The sequence below is a fragment of the Lynx canadensis genome, chromosome B3 (assembly GCF_007474595.2).
Source record: "Lynx canadensis isolate LIC74 chromosome B3, mLynCan4.pri.v2, whole genome shotgun sequence".
In the NCBI taxonomy this organism is placed as follows: Eukaryota; Metazoa; Chordata; class Mammalia; order Carnivora; family Felidae; genus Lynx; species Lynx canadensis.
Genome location: NC_044308.2, coordinates 124,938,410 through 124,958,833, shown reverse-complemented (window position 1 = coordinate 124,958,833; position 20,424 = coordinate 124,938,410). Strand labels below are relative to the sequence as shown.

General features: G+C 36.2%; 1 protein-coding gene and 1 non-coding gene across 2 annotated transcripts in view; both read left to right on the top strand.

Moving 5' to 3' along the window:
• GTF2A1 (general transcription factor IIA subunit 1) overlaps positions 1–20,424 on the top strand; it is a 44,337-nt gene that overhangs the window by 3,547 nt on the left and 20,366 nt on the right. The window contains exons 2-6 of the mRNA XM_030319723.1: positions 816–917; positions 11,290–11,494; positions 13,262–13,326; positions 17,235–17,310; positions 18,469–18,602. Coding sequence (XP_030175583.1) covers positions 816–917; positions 11,290–11,494; positions 13,262–13,326; positions 17,235–17,310; positions 18,469–18,602 — 582 coding nt within the window. The remainder of the gene's footprint in view (positions 1–815; positions 918–11,289; positions 11,495–13,261; positions 13,327–17,234; positions 17,311–18,468; positions 18,603–20,424) is intronic.
• LOC115517526 lies at positions 12,550–12,692 on the top strand. The gene has a single exon (XR_003969967.1). It is a non-coding gene; the product is annotated as a small nucleolar RNA SNORA79 (small nucleolar RNA).

Sequence of the window (20,424 nt, the reverse complement as noted above, 5' to 3'; positions counted from 1 at the left end):
TTTTGAAAGTGCTTTCACATCTGTTTTCATTTTATTCTTCTGGCAACTTTCTAGAAGTCATCTTTCCCCCCAACCCCTCCCAAGAAATAACAACAATAATAGTAATAATAATTTAAAAAACAAACATTGAGGCTGTCCATGATTCCATTTCATAATATCATTTGGGCAGTGGTTGAAGGAAAGAAATCTTGGGAAAGAGATCAGTGTGCTTGTTTCTCTGGGACCCCTGAGACCTGTTAGTGTGGGTATATGAACAGTATAATGGTGTAGCTTAAAGGCACAGACTGGTTAATAACAACAACAACAACAACAAAAAATTAGGTGATACTTAAATTTGAATGTTTTTTAGGTTGCAGATGTCACAAATAACTGTAGGATGAAGGTTCTCTAGTTTAAAGCTTAATGAGGAGGTTCTGAGATAGAAGAGGAGTCAAACAAAGGAAAGAATAATGGGAACCAGACATAGCAACCCGTAAAGCTGTTATTGGATCACATTAGGTGCTTTGAGTATAACAACATAGGAAATTATAACTGGAAATTGTGTGGACCTTATATGTGTAAGTATCTTCCCTATACAAATTACATTAAGTAGTCTACGCCTTTTAAAAAAATATGCAGTCATGAAATAATTCATTTTAACTGAAGCAAATGAGGTTTGTTAAGATGGTGATATCTTTAAAGTTGTATCTTCTAAAATAAGTTTTAGATATTTGGAGAAACGATTATATTTAATTTGTTTTGAATTTGTGAAAACGTGTCATACATTTAATATGTAAAAAATGATCTTTTTCAAGTCTTTTATTTTTCCTTTAAAGCCTAAATTGTATAGATCTGTGATTGAAGATGTTATTAACGATGTGAGAGACATCTTTTTGGATGATGGAGTTGATGAGCAAGTTCTGATGGAACTGAAAACTGTGAGTTTGCCTCCCTCTTTTTGTTGTTGTTTTTAGTAGTCATACTTTTTCCTTCCTCCCTTAAAATACTCTCTTCAATCCGCGACTGATCCCTAATTTTTCCATGGGATGAACGTTCAACTTTGCTGCAGGAGGCAGTATAAAGTTAGGTGAAGGGTGCTAGTTTTAAATACCAGCACTACAGTCCATCCTCCCTCTGACTTTAGGCACATTGCTTATATTTCAGTTTCTTTGTATGTGATGTGGAAATTAGTAGGACTTACCTTTTTTTTTTTTTTTTTTAAGTTTATTTATTTTGAGTGAGAGAGGGAGAGAATCCCAAGCAGGTTCTGTGCTTTCAGTGCAGAGCCCAGTGTGGAGCTCGATCTCACAACTGTGAGATATAACCTGAGCCAAAATTGAGAGTCCGAGGCTTAAGCAACTGAGCTACCCAAGCTCCCCCTTATAGGTTTGTTTTAGTCCATTAATGGATGGTTATGGTCTAATTATTTGGCAGTTTTTTTTTTCTTCCTTATTTCTATGGTTTTAATGTACATATATTCTAAAATGTATTTATGTTGTAGAAATTAAGTGCTGGGTGAAAGAAATTCACGTTCTTAAGTTTTTTTTGTTTTTTTGTTTTTGTTTGTTTTTTTTTTTTTTTTTTACATGGGCCAAATATTGGGTTTATAATCTATTTTACTTTGGAACTGGTTTTCTGTCTCTTGGATTTTTTTGGATTTAAGCGGAAGCAGTTCGATATTCTTATTTAGCATTTATGTTTTCTTGGTATTGTAAAGACTCATGAAATAAATCATGCAATCTTTTTGCCATATTGCTCAGAACAGTGGTTCTCAAAATAAGGTCTGTGGAGTCCTGAGGTTTCCTCAGGGGGTCCATGAGGTTGGCCAAATGCCCAAGTCTGGAAATCATAGTTTGTCATATTTCCAGTAAAAGTTGTGTTCTGAGAAGTGGCCAGTTAAAGTAGCTACTCAAATGCACAAGTGCTTTTCCTTGAGGTAACTGTTTCATATGCACAGTGCTTTATGTATGCATCCCATTTTGATGCAGTGAATATTAAAAAGATGTTTACTTAAGGGTCCAGAGGAGATCACTGTTACTATTAAGAAGTGCCATTATTTGATACTCTTTAATGAAATGTATTAACATTTGGAATATCTGCATAATTCAGTGAATTTGTATTTTCCAAATGACCAATGCATGATGTTGCAAAATCCTTTCAAAGTGAAAGATAAATTAATGGATTTTGTGTATGGTTTCAGATTCCATATTATAGCTAACTTTTAAGAAACCATAATTTAAAATACTTTTTCTTGGGGCACCTGGGTGGCGCAGTCGGTTAAGCGTCCGACTTCAGCCAGGTCACGATCTCGCGGTCCATGAGTTCGAGCCCCGCGTCAGGCTCTGGGCTGATGGCTCAGAGCCTGGAGCCTGTTTCCGATTCTGTGTCTCCCTCTCTCTCTGCCCCTCCCCCGTTCATGCTCTGTCTCTCTCTGTCCCAAAAATAAATAAACGTTGAAAAAAAAAAAAATTAAAAAAAAAAATAAAATAAAATACTTTTTCTTTTCCCAACTGCTTAGCTGTGGGAAGACAGACTTTCTTCTACTTCAACCAAAACAACAAAGTAGATGTAGAAGCAGATAGGAGAATCCAGCTATTTTTTTTCTTTCAGCTACTTGTCAACTAAATTTGATCTGGAAAATATGGTTATTTTTTTTAAAGATATGTTATTTATGTTAACATGTAATGGATACATTGCTGTTTTTAAATGCATTCGTAAACATAAAAAAAAAAACAACTTAGTTATAATTTCATAAAAGCTTTTTGAGGTCCTCAGTAATTTTTGAAAGGAATAAAAGATCCTGAGACCAAAAAGGTTTAGAACTGCTGGCTTAGAAATTGGATATTGAGTTCCTTGAGGACAGTAATCACAATGCTAAGAACATTTGTTTTGGCATTATTTATCCATTCAGTGGAAGTGTGGAGGCTGCAGCTTAGCAACTTATTTTATTATTTTTTAATTTTTTTAATGTTTATTTTTGAGAGAAAGAGAGACAGAGCACAAGTTAGGGAGGGGCAGGGAGATGGGGAGACCCAGAAACCAAAGCAGGCTTCAGGCTCCGAGCTGCCAGCACAGAGCCTGACGGGGCTCGGACCCAGAAACTGTGAGATCATGACATGAGCCAAAGTCGGTTGCTTAACAGACTGAGCCACCCAGGTGCCCCTAGCAACTTACTTTAAATAAAGCAAACCTCATATTTATTATGGTGATAAAATGTATCTTAGGGTGTTTAGGCATCTGTGGGCAACTTCTGTAGAGTTTTTAACAAGAATCTGCCTGTGGGAGGAAGGAAAAATATATAGATTTAAGTGAAATGAGGAAATTTTTATTTACCTTGAGAGAAATGTAATGGTTACTAAAAGTAAAGAGTAGGTATCCAGAATTGCTAGTGAAAGGACACCAACTCTTGAGGCATGAGTTGGAAGAATAGCAATATGAACTACTGAAACAGCATAAAGTATCTCAGGGTATGAATAAGAAAAGAGTAAGATTAGTTTGATTCCTTTGTGTTCTGTGGAGCAAATACTTTGCTGTTTACATTACACTGGTATAATGGTTGACCTTAAAGTACTTTGAACTTATTTAGAAGATGCAACATTTTTAAATGTAGGAAATCAGCCCCAAAGACTTACCTTAAGTCATACTGGCAGTTAATCCAGGTTGTTGGTTATCTACTCTTGCTTTTCACAAAGTGTGGGGAATTGGTTTTTCTGAATGGTTCCAATAGAATCAAGGCATTCTCTCAAAGAGAATGAGTTGTCTTTGAGATTAAATAGCTCTACCTGTATTTTTATTATGTTTGGCTATTTAAATATATATTAGTGTAATCTATACAATGGAGTATGTAATATATTGAATAATATATATATATATTTTGCACCTTTTGTTTGTTTAGTGGCTAGTTTTTAATAACAAAAATTGTGAATTACTCATCTTTGAATCCCTAGCCTCTAACACAGTGCTTTCCATATGTGGTTGGTATTCAGTAAATATTTAATTAAATTGGTTAATAACAAACATGACTCCATAATCTAACTGAACAAAGTACTGTAATATTTTTACTGTTTTTCCAAATGGGACATACTCTTCTTTTCTAGATTGTCACTGGATTTAAAAATAAACTGTTAGACTAAACTGAGTTTATGTTATTTTAATTCTCTGTACTAAATTTCTTCAGAATCTCATTAGAATTTCCAGAATGTGCCCTGTCTGTGGTGATGAAAACATTCCATATCTGTGTTCTCCAGTATAGTAGCCACTAGCAGCATATGGCTGTTAAGCACTGGAAATGTAGTTAGTGGAACTGAAGAACTGAGTTTTTAATTATAATTCCAATTTAAATCACCATGTGTATGTGGCTAGGGGATATTGTATTAGATTCTACAGGTTTAGACATTCTTGCTAATAAAGACTAACAATTGATTTTGTGTTTTATGTTTTACAAAGAACTTTGTCATTAGTTCTAGCCCCTCCTCTCCTCTTTTGGGCTATTTCACAAACTTTTATCAAAAATTTCCCTACTGCTGTGAAGGATACATGGTGAATAGATTATGAATTAAGATGAGTTGTGACTGTGCATGTAATTTAAAGTTTAACTAGATAATGCTGGAAGGGAAGTGATGGGGAAAAAAAAATCAACCCGGGCACCAGGGTGGCTCAGTTGGTTAAGTATCCAACTCTTGGTTTCAGCTCAGGTCATGATCTCACAGTTCATGACTTTAAGCCCTGCATTGGGCTCCACACTGACAGTGCAGAGCCAGCTTGGGATTCTCTCTCTTCCTCTCTCTGTCTCTGCCCCTCCCCTGCTTGTGCATGTTCTCTCTCTCTCTCTCAAAATAAACTTAAAAAAAAATTCAACCCAATTTTCTAGGTTATCTCTTGAAACACTATAGGCCTACTTTAATGTATAAACTATGGGAAATTAAAAAAAAACACCACAGTCTTGATTTTTGATCTATCTATACATACATATTTTAAATATATGTATTTAAAAAATGTTTTTAATGTTTGTTTATATGAGAGAGAGAGAGAGAGACTGAGCGCAAGCCGGGGAGGGGTAGAGAGAGAGGGAGACAGAATCTGAAGCAGGCTCCAGGCTCTAAGCTGTCAGCACAGAGACTAGTGCTGGGCTCAAACTCAGGAGCCATGAGATTATGACCTGAACTGAAGTTGGATGTTTAACCAACTGAGCCACCCAGGCACCCCTTAAATATATTTTTTTACTGTTTATTTTTGAGAACTAGAGACACAGAGCACGAGTGGGGTTGGGGCAGAGGCAGAGGGAGAGGGAGACACAGAATCTGAAGCAGGTTCCAGGCTCTGAGCTATCAGCACAGAGCCCGACGCGAAACTCAAACCCATGAACCGCGAGACTGAGCCAAACTTGGACCCTTAAACAACTTAGCCACCTAGGCGCCCCATTTTTTAATCTCTATTTGAATGTAAGTTGTGATTTGGATTGGTGAGTGATTATGGATGGGAATGACAGTCTAGAAATCCTCTTTAAAGTGAATGATAAAATCATCTTTCTTTCTACACTGTCAGAGCTCCCCATATCTCAACAGCAAATACTATGGGAGATATAAAACATGGCCTCTCCTAAAGTTAACAACTCAGGAAACAGCAGATGTTGGCAAGGATGTGGAGAAAGAGGAACACTTTTGTACTGCTGGTGGGAATGCAACCTGACACAGTCTCTCTGGAAAACAGTACAGAGGTTACTCAAAAAATTAAAAATAGAACTACCCTACAACTCAGCAATACACTACTAGGTATTTATCCAAAGGTTACAAAAATGCTGATTTGAAGGGACACATGCACCCCAGTGTTGATAGCAACACTATCAACAATAGCCAAATTATGGAAGGAGTCCAAACGTCCCTCGACTGACGAATGGAAAAAGATGTGGTTTGTGCACGTGTGTGTATGTATGTATATGTACACACACACACACATATATATAATATTCCACACAATGGATTATTACTCAGCAATCAAAAAAAATGAGATCTTGCTGTTTCAACAACGTGGATGGAACTAGAGTGTATTATGCTAATAAGCGAAGTAAGTCAGGGAAAGGTAGATATCATGATTTCACTTATGTGGAATTTAAGAAAACAGATGAACATAATTGGATAAAAAGGGAGGCAGACCATAAGAGATTCTTAAATATAGAGAAGAAAGGAAGGGTTGCTGGAGGGGTGTTGGGTGGGGGATGGGCTAACTGCATAATGGGCATTAGGGAGGGCACTTGTTGGGATGAGCACTGGGTGTTACATGTAAGTGATGTATCACTAAATTCTACTCCTGAAACCATCATTACACTATATGTTAACTAACTTGGATTTAAATAAAAAACAAAAACCATGGCCTCTTTTCTCAATAAAACCGCGAGAAAAAATTTTCTCGATTGGAGACAAATCTGAAACTCACTTTGTCTCTAGATCAGGTTTCTCAACCTTGACACTTCTGTCATTTGTTAATTCTTTGTTGTAGAGGGCTGTCCTGTTCATTGTAGAATGTTAGCAGCATACCTGGCCTCTACCCACTAGATGCCAGTAGCACCCTTCATTTCTGACAACCAAAAATGTGTCCATGCATTGCCAAATGTCCCTGGGGGCAAAACCACCCCTGATGGAGAACGATTATTCTAAATATATTCTAGTTATATATAAATACTTGGGTCATAACTTGAACAATAATCCATTATTCCATTTCATTTGTCCCTGTGGAAAACTCTGTTCCCCAACCCCAGTTCAAGAGAGCCCATACGTAAATGAATTTGTCTTATGTTTTATTCAGGAGCTAGATATTTTGTGAAAGTAGAATCCTTCAGAATTTCTAGCCTAGCAGACTGCCAGGAAGCGGTAGATTAATAAAAATTTATAGGTCAAAAAATAGACTTGGAGAGAATATGCTTTGACGGGGTCATTTATCATGGGCTAGAGACTTGAACCTAGGCCTTTGTCTCCAGATGACGTTCAATACTTACCAGTAAAAAGAAGGTACCAGAGTTGTGACTAGGCCTGCTCTGATAACAGGAATATAGTGTAGAGTTTAGAAACTTGGACCAGAGCTGGGATTAGGGTGAGGCAAGCAGGTTGCCTAGTGTGCCTGCTCACTCTCAGAGTCCAGCCCTGACTGGAAACAGTGGAGTCAGGCTGCCTGGATTGTTCTTCATTTTTGCCTGCTTTTAGTTGGTGGTCTTGGATAAATTATATAACTTCTTGTTCCTTGGGTTCTTTTGCTGTAAAAAGGAGCTAGTAACAATGTCAGTGTTCTAGGATTTTGTAAAAATGAGTCTGTACCTATAAAGTACTCACAAAGTGCACAGTTAGAATACAGTATTAGTCTAGTTAACATGATACACAGGTGTATATCTGAGTCATTTGGGGAACAGAAAAAGAATTTTCTCCGTGTCTAATTTCAGAGACCTGGCAAAGATGGCTGAAGTAGGATTGCCAGAAATAATAGCTACTGTGTTGGAGCGAAAATAGTATTATGAAAAGGAAGAAAAATAGTTCTTCCTATTTCCTTAGCAAAATAAATAAATAAATAAATAAATAAATAAATAAATAAATAAATAAGTAAGTAACAATTCAGTATTCTTGGTTGTTGTTAGTATTAATGTTATCTCTGTTGAAAGTAGGTATTGTTTAGTTTAAATAGCTGATAATTTAAAAAATAGAATATTTTGATAAATACAATTAAAATCATATAAAAAATGAAATTGGAGAGAAAACATTCAGCCAATTTCAACTTTATATTATGTGATGTTAAATTTTAATGTTAAGTATTTAGGGTACTGTATTTGTATTTTTTACATTACCTAGTATTTGGTGCTTAGTAAATGGGGATTCTTTGTGGACTACTCCCATCACCCCTTTCTTCTGTCTTCCCCACAACCCCCAGCAGTTGGAAATGTATGGGGCCATGTTTGCTTGTCTTAGTGACTAGTGGACACCCTTGGCATTTAGTAGGCTACAGCCAGGAATGCTGTATTTTCTGTACACTTCCTATGGCACTACCCTGTATGATACAGGGTACAGTACAGAAGAAATATTTCTAGGGTATGGAGGCAGTCAGTGATTTCATTGAGGCTGTGTGACTTTGACATTTGCATTGTTTGGGGAATTGTGAGGAAAGACTGTCAGAGGGAGTAGTTTACTAAGATTTAGACATGAGATAATGTATGCTGTATTCTGGGAACTGCAAGTAGTTGGACACTGTTAGGAAAATAGAATACAAGTTATAGTAGCAGCTAGGAGAGGTGACATATTCTGTACTAAGGAGCTTGATTTTTTCTTAAAGTGAGAAAGATTCTCTGGGATGCTAGTTAAATGCAGATTTTTGGACTTCTGCTCCAGCGAGTGACTTGATAGAGAGGTAGTCTGACATTTGTTTTTTAATTCAGTTATATTTACAAAAAAAAATTAAATTAAATTTTAACAACCCACTAAAGGGCTGCAGTATGCAGTTAGAAATGCATTAGTTTAGACTTTAATAGCATGCATTAAAGTGACCTGGACAGACTATTAAAACAGATTTTTGGCTCTATCCCAAGAGTTGCTGATTCAGTGGGTCTGGGGTGGGGCCTGAGAATTGGTATGTCTAACAGTTTCTCAGGTGATGCTGATGCTGTTTGTCCTGGGACCACATTTTGAGAACCACTGATTATTGTAATAGAGGATAGATTGGAAGAACAAGTTTTCACTAGAATGTAGTCTCTGTGAGGAGAAGGATATTTATCAGGTTTGTTCACTGTTCTCAATGCCTCTATCAGTGTCTAGTAGATAGGAGATCTCAGTAATTATTTGCAGAATTTATGACTTGATGTGGGGAGCTCAGAGGACTTAGTCATTACAGTTTACAGTAGTGCTGGTGGGAGGAGAGGACTTGAAGCAGGCCCATAACAGTAAACAATCCTCTGGAAAGGATAGTGACGGTAGTGATGAGGTGTTGGGTGGATTCTGACCCATAGGTCATTGACTTCAGAGGCTAGGTGAGTAGTACCCAGCCCTTAGCACATGATACATAATTACTAATATTTGCCATTTCCATGGAAGTTTCATTGAAGTAATGTGATGGATCAGATTGCAGTGGGTAAATCAATTGGAGGTGATAAAACTGAAGTTTTCAATTTAATAAAAACATGGATTAAACACAACTGTTTTTTAAAGCATTAATTAATAGTACTTTTTTTACCGTGATTTTTGGCTCACCAGAGACCAGGTTTTGTTTTGTTTTAGACTCTTTTTTTTTTTTTTTTAATGTTTATATTTGAGAGGGAGGGGAGGGGCAGAGAAAAAGGGAGACACAGAATCTGAAGCAGGCTCCAGGCTCTGAGCTGTCAGCACAGAACCTGACATGGGGTCGAACTTACGGACTGTGAGATCATGACCTATGCTGAAGTCGAATGCTTAACCAGCTGAGCTACCCAGGTGCTCCAGTTTTGTTTTAGAACAGACAAAAGTGTAGAAGGTTTGGGTGAGTGCAGACTGTTTGGAAGCCTTACTATATGTTAGTTGGAATGTGTTTTATTCAACGTGTAGGTGTCCATTTTGCTCTGCGTGCTATGCTAGATGCCCACTTCATGGAGATGAACCAGATGCAACTTGGGCTCCAAGAAAGTCATTCTTTGTTACCCTAGAAAGAACTCTAGCTGTTTTCAATCTGAGATTTTTCAGAGACTTAGATTTCTTAGCTGAAAGTTTAGAAGTAATTGAACTTGTTCTGTTTTTAGATGAGGAAAATGCCCAAGAAAGATATGTAATTTGTCCACAAAGCTAAATAGTGGCCAGACTAGGACTAACTGGATTTCTGACTTCTGGTGTCATGTTCTGTTACACAATTAATAACCACCACCACCATAATAATGAAAATAACATTTATTAGTGCTGACTTTATGCTAGACTCTGATAACTACATGAATATGTTATTTAGTCCTCACAGCAAACCAGGAGATAGATATTGTTACTATCTCTGTAAGAATAGTCTTCAGGCAAGTCTAAATACTAAGCCTGTTAGGGGAATGGTTGCTTTGGGAAATTGACCATTAATTTACTTTTTCAGCAAGCCATTAGAGCTATGCTGGAATTGTAATTAGCATGTAGCTACAAATATAGAATTTCTAGAAGTTGGAAGTGTCGGGAGATTATAAAAATCTTTGTGAGTATTGGTAAAGGGAGCTTCTTGAAGGATCTGATAGAAGCCTCAGGTGAGTTAGGCAATATTCCAAGAGCATATCTTAGGGGAGAAAACAAAGTATGTGTAGGTGCTTGTGTACAAAATGACTGAATTAAATTTCATTTGTATATTTAAAGAACAGTTTGTTCCTTTCTTGGGCAGTTTCTTATAAGGTTGAGGCTCTCTAGATTGAACACAGTCTGGTAGAGAGGAAATGTGTTAGGAAGAAGGATGAAATAGTCATAAATAACTTTATTTTCTGTGTTCCTTTTGCCCATGTCTTGATCTCCCCCCCCCCCCCATCATAAAAGCTGTCCTATGGTGTGATGAGAAAAGAGAAGGGGAAAAGCAGAAAAGGGTTGTCATTTCTTGTCATGATGGAAGACAGGGGAATTTCAAAAGGTGTAGAGGGTTGAGCGTGCCTCTAAAAGCCTTAGGGCATTGCTGCTGCTTTATCCTTGTGTAGGATTGGACAGATGGAAAGTTACCTTTTTCTAACTTGAGGATTGCCTGTATAATGTTTCTCGTTCAAATCAAGAGAAGATGAATTTATGTTTTGCATATATAATTTAAAAGGTATTTCATTAAAGATTTCCATAAAAATAGTAATTGATTTGGTGTTACAAAAGGATAATCTTTGATTATTAAAAACTTGCTTCTGTGAAACTGAGTGGAATTACTAAGGAATTACTGTAGAAAGTTTGAAGATATAAAAAGAAAATTCTCCAGTACTCTAAGATAGCAAAAAATGAAATTTGATACTTTCTTTAATGTTTTTTTGTTTATTTTGAGAGAGCATATGGGCATGGGGGGGACAGAGAGAGAGAGCAAATCCTAAGCAGGCTCTGTTCTGAGAGTGTAGACCAATCCGTGAGATCATGTCTTGAGCCAAGAGTCGGATGCTCAACTGACTGAACCACCCAGACCCCCCTGAAATTTGATACTTTAAAAATTAGTTTTGGTTATTGCATACACTTGGATAAGAATTAGGGGTTGGTTTATTTTGTGGTTGTATCAGTTTTGAAAATGGAAGAATTTTATGAACAGACTAATAAAATATGTTTTGTCCATGTCTGGATTTATCTTCCTTGATGTTCACTTAGAATGTTCTTTTCTTTACCTTAGTTGTGGGAGAATAAACTAATGCAGTCTAGGGCAGTCGATGGATTTCATTCAGAAGAGCAACAGCTTTTACTGCAAGTTCAACAACAACATCAACCTCAGCAACAGCAGCATCACCACCACCACCACCATCAGCAAACTCAACCGCAGCAGACGGTACCTCAGCAAGCGCAGACCCAGCAGGTCCTTATTCCTGCCTCACAGCAAGGTGAGGCTGGGTATATTTTTCTACTTACAACTTGGAATTGAAATTTGTCATTTTCAAAGAAGAGAAATACTCTAGGTTTTTCCTTTCTATTGGCGGAGGGATTGGTGTATATATATTTGCCGACAGATTTTAAAAAGTAGATTTTATTTTTGTAGTAAACAACTGGTTAACTAATTGAGAGCCTAAGATGATATTCAGGTAAGTGTATTAATACTTTTGAGAAGTCTACATAATGCTGGATTTCCTACAATAAGTCAAATCTATAAAGGTTTATTTAAGGGTTTCATTATTTTATATGGGAAAATCATCTACTTTCGTAATGAAATTGATTTATTCCTCCAAAGACCTATTTAAGTTTAGTTTTTATAAATATATCTGAAACATTGGAGAATTTTTGTAATGATGGCAATTGGAAATTTCAATTTCCTAGTAATTTAGTAAGTGTAAATTGACTGAATTAGATTTCTTTTAAGCGAAGAGTGTATATATAACATATCTTAATTTATATTACTTGGTTTCAAGGTAAGAAAAACCAAGTATTTATAGATTGTGTCCATAGTGCTTTGTACTGTGCAAGTAATTTCATAGATTTTGTGTCACTGAAGCTTTACAAAAGCTTTGGGAAGTAGCTCTTCGAACATTTCAATGCTCAGGAAAATTTGGGCCCTGAAAAGGCTAAGAAGCTTGGCCTGTTGCATATAACAAGTATTTTCTGTCATGACAAACGTGTTCAGTTATGAAACTTCCGAGCATTTGAGTTTTGTAAATCTTGTTATTGGAAAGGAGAATGAAGGTATATGAAAAAATTTTATTTCAAAGTAACAGTTTAGTTACCCATATGCCTCATTTGAGAGTATCTGAGAATATACTTAAGACTTAAAATTGATAGTGATATATGGTAAATGATGTACAGTAGAACTGTCTATTTGGGTTATTTTACTGTTATGCCAAATATGACTTTTAATATTTGATTTTATTCTGTATCTGCATCAAATAATTTTATCCTTTTAATCTTTTTTTGTTTTTAGTTTGTTTTTATTCCTTTTAATCTGTTTTGATGACTGTTCCTCCTATTGCCTTCAGGTCTGGCACTAGGATTTTAGGTCATCATAAATTAAAATTTGATTTTCTTCACTCAGAGAATATTAGGATAATGGGATTATCATTTATTCTCTGAAATTTGCGGAATCAAACACTTAATTCCTTTTATACTTCTGTAATATTGCCATTATTTCTGATTTATATTTTTAAAAACATTGTTGGAAGTAACTTAAGATTCTGGCAACTGTCAAATGGGACAAAAGGGCTCTGTAGGTTTAAAAAAAACTAGAGTTTTTTTTTTAGCTCATTCTTAAGGGGTTAATAATTCATTCCAACAATAGCATCATTATATCGATAAAATAGTTCATGCTGAGTTACCAAGACAGGATTAAATTGTGTTTGATGATTTCCAGTTTAAGAATGCACAGAGCTGTATACGTATACATATTAGGTGTCTCACTACTTCATGTTCCCAAATTCTCTTGTGTCCTTATGTATTGTTACTTAATTCTTTTTTTCATTGATGTTTTCTAGTATAAGATGGGTATGTCACAGCTGTTATTTATAGATATTTATAACATTCTGAGATATCAAATGGGTTGAAGGCATTTGAATGCAGAAAATGTGAAAAAAATTTTCAGCATTGTATAGCATTCTTAGGATTATGAAACAACCTCATGGTTCCTTGTTTGCATGTGTCTTTTTTTTTTTTTTTCTTTTTACTAGCTGCTGCACCACAAGTTATAGTTCCTGATTCTAAGCTGATACAACATATGAATGCATCAAACATGGTGAGACTCAAAATGTAGCACTTTGCTTGGCTCTACTTTAACTCAAAATTGTGATTATGCCTGGGTATGTTGTGTATTAACAGTCTGAAGTTTATTCAAAACTTGAGCAAAATGGCTGTTTTATTTAGTTTCCTAAATACTGGATTTAGCAGCAAATCTAAAGTTTAGCTTGATACTTAGACATTGAGGTTCATAAAATTATACAGTTTTCTGTTGAAAATACCAAAAGAATGGTGCTTTGTGAGAGCTGTTTTATTCCATGCTATTTTTGAAAATAGGTTTTGAGACCTACCAGACATACTGTGCCAATTATAGTTCTGTTTCAGAAGATCCATTAATTGCAAGAGGTCAGGAATGCTGAGAATTATAAGCTCTAAAAATGAAAATGAACTATTTGCATAGTTCAAGATAACTTTTTAAGATGAAACTTTTAAAAAGTTTTGCTCTGATTTAACCATAGCATAGCCTTTTAAGATTTATTACGACGTGTATGTTACTACTTTAAAGTGCATTTTAACCGGTTGAGTTATGTATTAGTCTTTTGATATTTCTAAGGGATATTCACTGAACATAAGTCCTTAAATTTTCACATTTCGTTTAGGGCATACAGTATTTCCCATCAAATACAGTACCATATAACTAAAATTCAAAAAACCTTTTCAGATCCTTAGAGAATCCTTACCTATACTTAAAGCTTTTTTTTAGTAAAACATTAAAATGAAGTCTTATTAGAATAGTTACTCCAGCACTTTCTTATAAATGACTTTTCTTCTGTTTACAATATATAGACTGTTAGTGGTGTCTCAGTTCTAACATTTCATTCTTAAATTCAGCCAGATCTTTTATTTAATGATTAAAGAATCATTAAATGGTTATCACTTAATCATAAGAGTCATTTAAATGATTAAAGAACCATTTTAAAAAAAAATCTTAGCCTAACGCCAGCAATGAGATTTTTTTTCAGATAGTTTTTTTTTTTAAATGAAAAAGGAGTATTTTAATTTTTTTTTTAATGTTTATTTTTGAGACAGAGACAGTGCATGAGCATGGGAGGGGCAGAGAGAGAGGGAGACACAGAATCTGAAGCAGGCTCCAGACTCTGAGCTGTTAGCACAGAGCCCGAGGCGGGGCTTGAACTCACGAACTGTGAGATCATGACCTGAGCTGAAGTCAGACGCTTAACCGACTGAGCCACCCAGGTGCCCCTGAAAAAGGAGTATTTTTTAAAAAATCACTTCTGTTTGGTGAGTGATGAGTAGTTAACCTCAAACTCATTTGTGATTGATAAGCCAGATAGGAAACAGGGCTCACCTACTAAACAAATGATTCCTTTTAAAATATGCCAGCCTTATAAATTTATAACTTGACAGAATTGCAAATTTCTGCACTATAGTGGAAATTACAGTTTTTAAATTCACAAAAAAAATCAAGCATATCTATTTGTACTTCCAGTTAAAGTTGCTGGAATTAATTTTTTCTGCATGAAAATCACAAAATTCCAGTCTATTATGGAATCACAAGAATTTTTATCATTCAAAAATTCCATTTCAGGTCTAATACCCCCAATTATTTTTTTTTAACCTCCACCCTTAAAAATAAAAGTGTAACTGTAGGATATATATTGCAGTTGGTACTATTGAGACTGTTTCCTAGGGAATAACTTGTGTCATTTTAAAACCAAGTTTTGTAGAATCACTTGGAGTAGGCCCATCTTACTTAGACTTTCTAAGAATTTTAAGTGTTTGCGAAAGAATTTTGAATTAAAGTTGTGTTTAAAGAGACTGGGGAAAAATCAGTAGCCCATCTCTTACCTGTTTTTTACATCTCCTTGATTTCAAAAAGCATGTATTTAAACAGATCATGGGTCAGAAACGTCAGTCAATAAAATGCCTTAGCATATATGTGTATTTTAGTATTTTACTTGATGTTGTCAGTCAGTATTTGCCTCATACATTTTATACGTTCTGAAACATAATCACTGTGGGCTCCTTACCAATAACAGGTTTTTGGGTTTTGTTTGCATTATTATTCCTGATTAGAAGATAGCCATTAAACTGGGTGGCTCAGTTGGTTACGCATCTGACTCTTCGTTTGGCTCAGGTCCTGATCTCACTGTTTTGTGAGTTTGAGCCCCATGTCAGGCTCCATGATAACAGTGCAGAGTCTGCTTGGGATTCTCTGTCTCCCTCTCTCTCTCTGCTCCTCGCCCACTTATGCTGTCTCTGTCTCTCCCAGAATAAATAAACTTAAAAAGATTTTTTTTTTAAAGTTGTAATTTTTTTTAAAAAAATGATTTTATTTTTAAGCAATCTCCACACCCAGCATGAGGCTTGAACTCTTGGGTCACATGCTGTACTGACTGAGCCAGCCAGGCACCCCAGTTTTGATTTTTTTAATAGTTATGCATGCTTTGGAAATGAACACATTGAAAAGTAAAGTAATTCAGTAAGAATGGAAGATAGTGGTAATATATTAGGTAGAAAGGTATTTCAGAGAAATTACAAAACAAGACCAGGGTACCAGGGTGGCTCAGTTGGGTATGTGTTCGACTCTTGGTTTTGGCTCAGGTCTTGATCTCCTAGTTAGTCAGCTCAAGCCTCCATCTGTCAGCTCTGTGCTGACAGTGTGGAGCTTTCTTCATATCTTCCCTCTCTCTGCCCTCCCTGCTTGTAGTTTCTCTCTCTCTCTCTCTCTCTCTCTCTCTCTCTCTCTCTCTCTCTCTCAAAATAAATAAACTTCAAAAATATTAAAAACAAAACAGGATCTTCTATCAAACCAGTGTTGCAGGTTCTCTTTATGAAATAATTGCTCTAATGCATTATTCTAATGCTATTTCATATAATACAAGAATAAATTTTCAGTAGATATCAATAAAGGATGGTTTGTGTATGGTATGTCACTCCAGAAATATTTATTGGTAGCAGCTTGAACGTGTAGAGGTGTGTAGGTGGTCATTGTGTCATGTATGATGTGTAGAAACTAGAGTTGTCACTTTGCCAGTATAGGGAGATCTATTAATCTTATAAAATATGAATTATAAGCCCTTAATATGTTTTTTTAATGTTTAGTTTGAGAGAGAGAAAGCGAGTGGGGGAAGGACAGAGAGAGAGGGAGACAGAGAATGCGAAGCAGGCTCCATGCTGTCAGCACAGAGCCTGACATGGGGCCTTAACCTACAAACTGTGAGATCGTGACCAGGACCGAAGTCGGATGCCTAAGCAACTGGCCACCCAGGTGCCTCTAGGCCCTTCGTATTTCTAAATAATATTTCTCAGTAGTAAATGGCTGTTAACTTATTCCTCAGACTTAGATTACCTTTCATTTGCCTATACAGACAAGATTTATTAAAATAAATGAAATGCAGGACCTGCATTTCATGAAGAGAACCTGGTGGGGCTATAGCTGTATTCTGGGGACATAGTGGGAATTTGAGGCTTTAGGTGTAGAAATTACTTAGGCCTATTAAATGACAAGAAGAAACACATTTTCTTTTTCTTTTCTTTTTTAATGTTTATTTTTGAGAGAGAGAGAGAGAGCACTGTGTGAGCAGGGGAGGGGCAGAGAGTGGGAGACAGAGGATCCAAAGTGGGCTCTGTGCTAGCAGTGAAGAGGGGCTCGAACCCACAAACCATGAGATCATGACCTGAGCCAAAGTCAGACACTTAACTGACTGAGCCACCCAGGCGCTTCATATTACTCAGTTGAAGTACTTAAACAAAGCATTTAGGCTAGGTAGTCTTTATTGTATCATTTTATAAAATGGGATTTAGTCTCATTAGAACTTTTAGTATTAGTATACACTAAACAATAAACTTCCAAATACTATGAAAATGTGCCAGAGTTAAACTGAGGTACTCTTGTGCCCATATGTGGTTTTGATTTTTTTCCTTTGCTCCCCCCCCACCCAGAGCGCTGCTGCTACAGCTGCTACCTTGGCACTCCCTGCAGGCGTGACTCCTGTTCAACAGATATTAACAAATTCAGGTAATTAGGAATAACAGCACCATTATTTATATGTATAACTCAGAAAATTGTACCATCTAGTCTTTGTTTTGTCCTCATTGAAAAAAAATCAGTGTTTCTTTTGTGATTTAGCTTATTAGGTTATTAAAATAAGATCAAGTACTACTGCACATTAAATGATAATTATTGCTGAGGATGCAGTAGGGAAGATGAAAATTGCACTTGAGTTTTTGACCTGTGAATAAGAATCCTATTTATTGAATGAAGTATAATCATATAGAAATACATAGGTTTTTACACCTTTACATAGATTAATATGTACATAGATTTAATACTTACATAGATTAAACACCTTTAACTTGCCAAATAAATTAAACTTGACTCCTTTGAACAAATTTGTGATATCAAACTAAGTACTCTGTTTTATATAGCATGTCTGCATAAACAAAATTTACTTGGGATTTTTGGCATATTAACGTTGGAAGAATTTATGTGGCTTTTAAGTATTCTTTCTGTAATCGTAATTATATAATTTCTTATTATTTTGCCAATAAAATTCTAAATTTGTAAAGAACTTTCTACATATTTTTAACGTGTAATTGTTGCTTTTTAATTATTTGAAGATTCTGCATCATCTAAAACAACAAAGAGAGGGATTCACTTCTGTGTGTATAAGCCATGCATACAGTTAGGATTATGTGGCAATGATAATTGGTTCAGCAAGCTTTGATTGTTTTTAAGCATTTTGAACTAAGTACCCTGGTGCTTTGGCTCAAGATACTAACGAACTGTTACACTTCCATGTCTTTAAGCTTTAAAAACAAAGAGCCCCTGAAAACATCTGATCTTGCTTATTGCTCTTTCATGACTCCTAACATGTTAGTAAAGATAATTTAAACTTCTAATCAATTCTCATAATCTGTTGTTAAAACTTTATTGGAAAAGAGTTTTATGAGGATAAGTAATGAAAAGAAAACATTTTAAAACATTTATAAAACATGGAGAAAAGTGAAGAAGGTAAGTTTGCTGTGTATGGGTGACAACGCTTAATAAAATCGTTAGACTTCTTATTTGAGAATTAATAGGGCATTTTGGTGGTTTGAAATTTACCATGAATTCATTTATTTTGAGATGGTTACTGCTAAAATGGTAACTTGTAATATATATGTTTTGCTTTAGGCCAGCTTCTTCAAGTAGTCAGAGCAGCCAATGGTGCCCAGTATATCTTCCAGCCTCAGCAGTCAGTGGTTCTACAACAACAAGTTATACCACAAATGCAGCCTGGTGGAGTACAAGCCCCTGTTATACAACAGGTAATAGAGTCATAAGTTATGATCACCATGGGGTTCTTTTTTCTTCTTCTGTTTGAATTCTCTGGGTGGTTCCCTTTGTCTTTCTCATGGCTTTGTCTATACGAATGCTTAGACTATTCTCTAATACTATACATCCTGTCATTCTAAATTACTCCTGTATACGTCACAGCTTAACTTATATTCAATATGTTTAAGACTAAGTTGTCATTATCCTTGCTTATCTTTCATCATCCCTCCGAACATGTTTTTCAGTCAGTGGCACCACTCTCCAGCTTCCTAAGCCTCCCAAGTTATCTGGTATTCATTCAACAAATATTTACTTTGTGGCTGTGTATCAGGGTCTTTGCAAGGGACTAGAGATTTAAGAGTGAACAGGGCAGGCATGAATCTAGTTTCATGAAGCTTATACATTTTCTGGAAGTGGGTGTGGGGTGTGGGATCCTCCCCCTCCTTTACCTTTAATATGCAACGTATCACAAATTCCTACCAATTCTTTTTTTTTTTTTAATTTTTTTTTTTTTCAACGTTTATTTATTTTTGGGACAGAGAGAGACAGAGCACGAACGGGGGAGGGGCAGAGAGAGAGGGAGACACAGAATCGGAAACAGGCTCCAGGCTCTGAGCCATCAGCCCAGAGCCCGACGCGGGGCTCGAACTCACGGACCGCGAGATCGTGACCTGGCTGAAGTCGGACGCTTAACCGACTGCGCCACCCAGGCGCCCCTTCCTACCAATTCTTAATAGCTCCTTTTTTTTCAGACTGCAGTTTTAACATGTTTGCAGTTCCTTAATAGGTTTGAAACTAGTTTTCTTTTCTCAGACTCTCTTATCATTTCCTTAGTTCATGCTTTCTTAATTTCTCACTTAAAATACAATTATCCTCTCAATACTATATATATATATACACACACGCTATATACTATGTGTAAAATGTGAGCGGGGCACCTCGGTGGCTCAGTTGGTTAAGCGGCCGCCTTTGGCTCAGGTCATGATCTCGTGGTCTGTGAGTTTGAGCCCTGCATCAGGCTGTGTGCTAGCAGCTCAGAGCCTGGAGCCTGGTTTGGATTCTGTGTCCCGCCCCTCCCCCAGTAGTGCTCTGTCTCTCTCTGTCTCTCAAAAATAAATAAATGTTAAAAATAAAATTTAAAGGGGCGCCTGGGTGGCGCAGTCGGTTAAGCGTCCGACTTCAGCCAGGTCACGATCTCGCGGTCCGGGAGTTCGAGCCCCGCGTCAGGCTCTGGGCTGATGGCTCAGAGCCTGGAGCCTGTTTCCGATTCTGTGTCTCCCTCTCTCTCTGCCCCTCCCCCGTTCATGCTCTGTCTCTCTCTCTCCCAAAAATAAATAAATGTTGAAAAAAAAAATTAAAAAAAAAAATAAATAAAATTTAAAAAAAATGTGAAGGTGTGTGTATATACATATGTGTGTGTGTATATATATATATATATATATATATATATATATATATATATAAAATTACACACACTATATACATATATATACACACTTTAATACTATATGTTATCCTCCTAATTGATTTCCCTGACTCTAGTCTTGTGCCCTCCTAACCTGTTACTCTGTATTTGTAGTTATTTTTCTAAAATCCTTAAAATAATGATTTCCCCTTGCCTATTGGAAAAAGTCTAAACTCCTCAGCATGGTTCACAGGATCTTTGGGTTTTTTTGGATCTTGTTTTTTTGTTCTCTTCAGGTTTATTTCTTGCCATGCTTCTAGTTATCTGCTTCAGCTGCTGTTTAGATTAAAGTTAAATATTTGTATCTACTTGTGTGCCAGGTGTTAAACTCTTATACTATGAAGACAAAG